At 40.3% G+C, this 8,508-nt stretch overlaps 1 protein-coding gene across 1 annotated transcript; it reads right to left on the reverse strand.

Annotated features, from left to right (window-relative positions):
- Window positions 1–2,120: 2,120 nt before the first annotated feature.
- Window positions 2,121–8,508, reverse strand: LOC306715053 (uncharacterized protein). Its single transcript, XM_079185277.1, has 10 exons — window positions 8,209–8,508; window positions 6,993–7,046; window positions 6,287–6,423; window positions 5,930–6,059; window positions 5,450–5,482; window positions 4,801–4,880; window positions 4,600–4,690; window positions 4,393–4,500; window positions 3,568–3,762; window positions 2,121–3,002 (listed from the first exon to the last, which is right to left on the reverse strand). Exons 1-10 carry the CDS (start codon window positions 8,237–8,239, stop codon window positions 2,833–2,835), a joined length of 1,029 nt encoding a protein of 342 aa, XP_079041403.1. The 5' UTR covers window positions 8,240–8,508; the 3' UTR covers window positions 2,121–2,832.

An 8,508-nucleotide genomic window follows, 5' to 3' on the forward strand; every position in this document is an offset into this window, starting at 1 on the left:
ATGAGCAGAACCTTAAACATCTACACCAGGGGTCACCAATAGGCGGACCGCGGTCCGGTTCCGGACCCAAACGACCTAAAACCGATCATTAATAAATTCTAACAGATTGCTTCTATTTTTACTGGCACAGCTTCTCCAGCCTGTACGGCACTCGTTCAGCGGTCCAGGAAACACACAGACGGATTACATGTGTTGTGAATCATGTATGTATTCCTGTAAACGCCTCAACTCCAGTGACATTTGCACACACGGAAGATGAGAGACCCAACTGTCGCAGAAGTATGTGAGTCAGAGAAGTTATTTCACTTGATGTTCTCTAAGAAATGTGACCAGAGAGACCAGAGTCTTTAACCAAGAATGTACAGACTTGTATATCTTCATTCTTCCTATAGGCAGTTCAAAACCACGTCTCATGTTCAGAGACCGCGGAGTGAGTTTAGAAGCATTAATGTGAAGCGCCACTACAAGACAAAGCACACACTCAAATCCGAAATGAAGGTACAAAAAATAAACGATCTAAGAGCTGTTACATTGATTCAATGTTGAAAAGATTTTGCACAAATGAACTCGATGGAGTTCGGTTTATTTCTGCTGCTGTCGGCCTCTAAAGCTCATTTAGATGTTTCAAAAACGTGGACTTAAGTTTCATTTGAATGTAGCATTTAACAAGAATTAACTGGTTGATTATGGATCTTAATGAGATGAAAAGACAAAGATGTTCAACAATAAAGTATTAAGATCAAACACATTAAATCTGATGAAAGCATTTGATTTTATTCAATCTAATTATAAGTGTCTGAACTCTACAAAGGAGTCACCGTGTTGTTACCTTTCTTCTCCACTAGGTGACACTAACGGCTCATTAAAACACAGCCGGATGTTTGAACCTGTTTGTTTTTAATAGTGGAGATGTACTGAGTGTTCAGACAGGAAGAACTCAGTTTACTTTCAAACTAAAACTAGAGTCGTACGATAACGTCACAAACTCAAAGCAGTCAGCAACTTTTACAATTTAATTTGTTGTTGAAGTAATAGATGCGTTGCATCACTGTTGCATACAGTAGAGATATTACCTTTGTTAACAGACATCCTAATTAATTGAGAAACTGCATTGATATATGTTGTTATTACTATTGGGCTTGTCCATTACATGAGACGGACCAAAAGTAGATCGGTCTTCTTTCAAAAAGATACAAAAACAAATGTCCCTGAATGTCATGTGGATGTAATTTTGGTTTCTTTTTTTGATTGTTTTTACTATTATTTTTGTTTTGTTTTTTTGACAGTTTTGTATTTGTTTTAACTGTAGGCCATTATTGTTTCATATACAGGACGATTTTACTTATTTTCTGATCTTTACATTTAGCTACTTTTGTCTTTTCTTCTTTCGTTTTCATGTTGTTGACACTGTTTGATTTTAAGTATTTTCTGATTGTTTCTGTGTGGACCCCAGGAAGACTAGCGACTCTATTGAAGTTAAAATTAAGAATAAATCTCTGCAGAGCTGATCTGCAAAAGACGGTACTTATCTGAAAAATATGACACAGTCAATACCAATCTCAGTACGGCTAATATACATGTGACTTATCACACGATTCAGATGTGATCAAGATGTTTTCAGCTTCAAACACATGACAAAAAACATTTACTGGCAGAGAGGCAAGGGACGTGCTCAGTAAATGACGTGGGACACCATTGTATTGTTCCACAAACAGGAAACGTGCATCTAACGTCTCGCTCTCCCTTATTTTTCCTTTGTGTCCCCACTTGTCCTTGTGTCTTCAGGGTCCCCACTTCGCCCCACTGTGTACGTATGAGTGTGTGTGTGTGTGTCTCGTTCTTGCCACTCACGTGGGCCCTATCCTCCAGCGCACCTGCCTTCAATCAGCTCATCACACCACACAACTTATCGTTGTTCCTACGCTCAAGCTTCTAGCTTTCAGTATCTTTCCTTGTGTTCTTGTCACCCGAGACAATCTCTCCATTCCACAGTAAGACTCATTTCTCTTTATTTGTTCTCTTTTTTAAACTTCACCGACATGCAGCTTAAAACACAACAGCAGCCAAAAAGACTTCACACATAACCTCAGGATCAATTATGGTCCCAGATCACCGAACACTTTTGTTTCCAAATTAGAATTTATTTTTCATTCCTTACACAATGTACACAAAACCACTGACAACAGGAAGCATCGCCAAATGTGTCTCTATTGTCTCTGAAGTATGTTTTATTTATTTATAATCAGCATAAAGAAGGGCACTTTCACTAGAGGCCCAACAACAAGACATTACCACAAAATGTAAGTCACAATACAATTTTGTTGCGATTTTAAACATTTTGCGATGACATATATAGCGATATGTAACGTTATTTCAGCTGCAACTGAAACGGACACAGCCAGTAGAAATACAAGATGTTTAATAGCTTGATAACATCTTTTTGTAGTTTGAGAAAACAGTGCTTATAGCAAATAATAGCTCTCCATTAAAAAAGCCTAATTCATTTTTAAGAGACAACTTTAATAAAACAAAGGGTTACTGCTGAAGGCGTCTGGCTACTCATTAGCTTAGCTAGTGGTTAGTTCAGGTTAACTGAGCTAACTCTTTTTTTACAGTTATGTGCCAAAGTAACGTCCATTTAGATATAAAAACCATTATCAGGATAATGCTGAATCCATCTAAAGAACCCAGAACATAAAGCGTAAGCGAGCTCTTTCTGTTTCCAGCTTGGTGGGTCACATTTATACACTTTCACTGGCAAATAAAAGACAGAAACACTTGAAGACCTTTTTACAGACACAGTCGTGACCTCCATGTTGAGCTGTGGGGTCGTCATTGGAGGTGCAAAGATGAAGAAGAAGAGGAGGAGGAGGAGGAGGAGGAGAAGGAGAAAGGTGAGAAGGGGAGGACAGAAGAAGAAGCTTCCGGGGAGGTGAGGAGCTGATCGCACAACGCCGCCTCATCAAGGTTGATTTCAACAAACGGGTCCCTGGAGCAAACCGCTGAAGAAAAGGAGAAGGGGATAAAAAAGTACATTTTAGATTTAGATATATTTTCACAAAATATTCAGCAAAATGCCCTTTTCTTCTCTCTTGCTGCGAGTTAAAAGCTGTTTGATATCTGCTAATTGATTCATTTAGCTTAGCTTAGATCCATCAGAGGTGCCGTCTAACAACTCCAAGCTCGTTCACAATTTAATAAGACACAAAATGGTTTAGAGCTGTTTTAAGTAAAAGAAAATTCTCGCTATTTCGCAATTTTGCAGCCAGCAGGTTCCTCCTCCTTACAGTCATTGTGTCAATTCAAATTACTAATTTGTTCCGAATTACTAATTTGTGAAAAACAAAACAGCAGAAACTGTTTAATTAAAAGTTGAATGCAGCGCAAAGGTTTGAGTATACTCTTTGGCGTACTATATATTAAACGTTAACTAGTTTAAAACCACATTTTTGGCTCATTCCACCAATCATAAACATGAAGTTCAGTACGACTCGAGGCCTGCTAATACTGCTGGATGCTGGTTTTTGTGTTGGTATTTTGTGTTTGTATGTATTTTATGTATCTTACACGGGTTGTTGTTGTTTTCGTTCTGCTGCTCCTCCCCGACAGCATCGAAGAACATGTTGGTACAGCTCATTGGGCTGGGTGGCTTGCCCAGCGAGGGACTGGTGTTACTGGTGTTGTTACTGGTGTTACTGGTGTTACTGGTGTTACTGGTGGGCGACGTCTCCGTACCGTTTGCATCTGGCTGTTCCTGTGGAGCTGGAGTGAGAGAGCGAGCAGAAGGAGAGAAGGAAACATGCACCAGAGAATATTTAACATATATATTTATATTTATAATACCAGAGAACACCATTATTGCCGTCTTCTATTTTTTCCCTTTGTCATCTTCCTGAGGAACGTATTTATTTTTGTCATCTTGCCACCTACATTCCCTCAACTCTGTGACAAAAGTCTACGTTTTTAATGGAAAGCTGTTAAGAACAAACAGAGATTTGATCAGATGCAAGATGCTTTGTTGATAACATGGAAACTAACACAGGAACAGGTGTTTGTGGTGAGGATTTGCGGTACCAAACTATGTTTTTAGTTTTCGAGAGTCATGGAGGGAAAAACATAAACACATCCGAGAAACGTTTAATTTCCTCTTGTGGCAAACTGGGCTCGGTGCATCCATGCTAGATCCATATGTTCCTGTTTCTTGTGATGACATGAAATGCTGCTGGTATTTTCATGGACTACACATTGATATCAGTAACCTATAGACTCATGTAGCCTGTGATGGATGACAGTTTGGGTTTTCACCACATGGTTTGCTGTCGAAAGAGTTTTTAATGGTATTGACTTCACAATGTCAAATATTGCATTATTGTAATATAGCATTGGATGTACCGCTCTCTCCATCGGAGCGCCGCTCCTCCGACGGCAGAGTTGTGCCGTTGGATACAGGAGGAGGTGAAAGGTCGCCGGTGGTCACTTGGTCTTTAGAGGATGGTCGATCTGAGATACCACACAGAAAAACCAAAGAACACACGTCAGGATATGCACATACACACTCATGTTACAGTCATTTAAAAAGCGTAAACACACACAACACACCCAGGTCGTCCTCGTAGACTAGTTCAAAGGTGCCGATGGGTTCGTTCAGATGGTTGACGGGAGCCGGACGATGGAGGTCGAACGAGTACGTCTACACAAACAAAACAACCGCAACGTCAGAGCTAACAGCTTAGCATTAAACGAGTGGATGCAAAATATGTATTTTTAAAGGAAATGTCATGAAAAACGTCGTTGTCTTACTCTGGAGAGTCTCCTGAGGAAGTAGAGGATGGCACACAGAACAACGATCACCAAGACGATCAATACGAGGATCACGATGCCTGGAGACAGAGACGGTTCTATTAGCTCTCAGGGTCTTTGTGCCACTTGTGTGATCAATGAACGCATTATAAAGTAAAGATAGATATAAAAATCAGTTGATACACACATTTTATTAGTATGGAAATATGGAGCCCGTAAGTGTTCAATATAATTGTACAAAACTCGTTATGAGATAAAAAGTGAGATAAAATTAAATTGTTTTAATGAAATAAAGTATTCAACAACAAAAGTTCAATAAATAATGTTCAATAAATAATGAAATAATCAGTAATTGATCAAATTAATTCACATTTTATTGGTAGTTTCTATATTTTACACTTTTTTTCTTGTGTTCTTTTATTTCATAATGTATTTATTTATTCACTGTCGTATACGTCGGGGCTCCGTGTGGAAGGGCAACGCATTGAGTGTGTTCTACACCTTAAAAACTAATGATGTACATTCTCATGAGTTAGTTTGATATAGTGGGAGCAGGAGCATCAGTAGGGGGCAGAAGGATGAATAGAATAGAATAGATGCTGGTTTACCCTCATTAATAATACAAAAGGTAACAGTACAATGAACTTACCCCAGGACGAATGACCCGCGTCTTCAATTTTTACTAAAAGAAACAGACTTCTGGTTAACGTTCACGCCCCCTTGTGGAGAACAGAAATAAATATCACATACAGACATAAACCTTTTCTTCCCTCTCGATGAAGCCGTTCATCATTTCAGCCGTTAAATGTCAGAAAACAGAAATAGAAAGATTCCCAGAGCCCAAAGTGATGTCTTCAAATAGCTTGTTCTATCCAAACCATCCAGAGATATTCAGTTTAACGAAGAACAACATTCGAGAAGCTGAATTTTCATCCTCTTCTCTCATATCACAAAGAAAATATGATTTTAAACTTTTATTTTGTCTGGTGACATACCGGCTGTCGTGCGTCAGAGTGAGTGTTTGTGTGGCAGTTAGCAGTTACAGAGAATGTGAGCGATGGTTGTGGTTTGACACACAGGAAGACAGGCTGAGGCACAGCAGGCCTTCTGCATCCGCAGCAGTAGGTACCTGGTGTTGATGAGGTGTTGGCCGCCGTCGTCGATTCTCCGTCAGTCGTCTGTGCCACCGTGCCGCCGTTGACTTTGTCCGTTGTGGTCTTAACCGAGCCGTCTGTACCTGACGTCTCTGCTTCTTGAGTCTGTAAAAGACGCTTAAAGCTTCACATCTACTGTGTGTGAGTGACATTCACAATTCATGTGAATTCAGCTTTTAATGTGTTGCTTTTAAACTGTGGAGATGTTCTATTGCAGTGGTGGAAGAAGTACTACCATGTACTCAAGTAAAAGTAGCAACACCTCGCTGTTGAAATCCTGCAGTACAACCTTTAGTAAAAGCATCAACATGTACTTAAAGTACCAAAGTTACCATTGAGACTGATGGAGGCAGATCTGTTGCATTGGGTGATGCACGAGTCTGAGGAGTCGAGGAGGGCGGCGTGGTGCCGGTGGTCCCATTCTGAGGTTCAGCTTGTAACGGGGTTGGGGTAGGGGTGACTTTAGGATCTGTATTAGACGTGAAAGACACACACAGAATCAGACTTTGTGGCCACGAGACCACCTCCCCTCACACACCACCGATACAGGACCGGTACAGGATGTGGTGGTGGGGCCCTGTCCCCCATGGCTGTGACTCAGAGGCAGAGGGGGAAGGGACAACATGCTGAATACAACACAGCACATTAAGTCACATCCAGATATTACCCGACAATACATTCACATTTCACTATCTGGTACATGTACACATGGTGGCTCCTAAAGTGGTTCAAGACTCTATGTAAGAAGAGAACCCATGGGTTTGTGGACTGCTGTTTTGAAGCCTTGAGTTCGGCTTATCGGCCGTGGTTTTTTGACCGTTGCCGTCTTGGTGAGGGGGGCGGAGCTAAGTACAAGCTAAGCTAACGCTGGCTTCACATTTCAGAACCAGAAGTTGCCGCCTGCTCAAGAACAAGCCGAGGCTGCCTTAAGACTTGTGTGTCTCACTGTAATATGTAATGTATATATTAATGTATATATGTTTAATATATAAAAACACTTCAACTGATCCCACACACCCAACCCTTCCTTCCCCTCACCTGGAGGAGCAGAAGTTGTATTTTGTCCTCTGGAAATTGAAGAACTTGCTAGAACTGAAACAGAAAGAGAGAATGCAAACGTTTTTATTCATATTAACTACCCAAATTCTGGCTAATGTGAGCTAAAGGAGTGTCTGTTCTGCACATAGACTCTGTTGGAGTTGACAGGTCAACTTGTTGAAGGCGGTGGTTAAACTTCACAGATCTGCTGCTGCAACAGGTTTACACACGTGTGAGAACAGACAAACGTTGGTGTGAAGATGTGATCAGTGAAGAAAAAGAAAAGCAGTAAAGAAGATAGACGTCAAAACACTTTATTCTGCTTTGACCTCTGCTGTCTGTTGCTTGGTGCTTTGAAAACTGGAGCTTGATCGTCTATTAAGATCATCTGATTTATTTTATATTTTAATATGTAATGCATGAAATGCTTGATGCCCCATATAACATACTTCATGTATACACAGTGACTCGTACTTCCTGTGGCTGAAGAAATCGGATTAATACGATGAATTAATTAATTAATTAATTAACGATTGCTTGATGCCTCCCATCATTTTCAAAAATAAATATATATATATTCAGATGTACTTAGTTTCATATTGAAGAGGGAAGATCAATAAATTGGGCAATAATACCTGCATTCATTTGCACATGTTAGGCAGATTAAATGAGGCTGTGCTGTCAGGGAACATAAAGACAAAGTGACAGTAAAGACTAATTATGTGAAAATGGTTTAAAATTAATAATTTACTGTGTTTTGCTTTGTAATTTCCTGAAAATTCACTTTTTTCTCTTAAGTTTCCCGTTATATCGAAGCATTTGTGTGCTCCGCATTACTTCCTGCATATGTCGATTGTTCCTTGAATGAACCTTAAAGTCATTCAAGGACATTGAAGAGTTGATTTGAGACTAAATCAAGGCCTTGAAAGTGTTGGTAAATTAAACGGATGGCAGCGGGAGCAGCTAGATTAGAGATTTCACAAGAACTTCTTGAATCGACACCATCAGCAGTGAAACCACGAGGCTCCTGCAGCGTCTGATTCAACGGGTGTGAAAACAATCTGAACTCCAGCCTTGAAAGTTTTGAATTTGTGAGCGCGGGAGATCAGCCTACAAATTTAGTCTATATCAATAACTGCAAGATATCACTCTGAAAAGCAACAAAAGTGGACAAGAGGTTAAAGTCTGAGGTGGACGCAGTTTGGTCTGAACTCACCGAGGAAGCAGAGGCAACTCCACGACTTCATCGCGGTGACGAATTCACTTCTCTGTCTAAAAATATCTTCTTAAAGATGGTGGAGGATCATCCGCAAGGCTGTTGGGAGTGTCCGATTTTCTTTATTTTGTTCCTTTTTCCACAAACTCTCTTCCTCTTCCTCAACCTCTACTCTCACTTTGTTGTGAGCTTTCTGTTTTGTGATCTTTCTCCCTCTCTCTCTCTCTCTCTCTCTCTCTCTCTCTCTCTCTCTCTCTCTCTCTCTCTCTCTCTCTCTCTCTCTCTCTCTTTCTCTCTCTC

This window comes from Pholis gunnellus (assembly GCF_910591455.1).
Source record: "Pholis gunnellus genome assembly, chromosome: 23".
NCBI lineage: Eukaryota > Metazoa > Chordata > Actinopteri > Perciformes > Pholidae > Pholis > Pholis gunnellus.

What these genes read in the sequence shown, in the direction of transcription:
- LOC306715053 (XM_079185277.1), bottom strand. Translation starts at nt 8,239, where the DNA reads ATGAAGTCGTGGAGTTGCCTCTGCTTCCTCG. An exon ending in TGCCTCCATCAGTCTCAATG is followed by an intron (nt 6,060 to 6,286) that starts GTAACTTTGGTA and finishes CGTCTTTTACAG; the next exon opens with ACTCAAGAAGCAGAGACGTC. An exon ending in AGTCTACGAGGACGACCTGG is followed by an intron (nt 4,501 to 4,599) that starts GTGTGTTGTGTG and finishes GTGGTATCTCAG; the next exon opens with ATCGACCATCCTCTAAAGAC.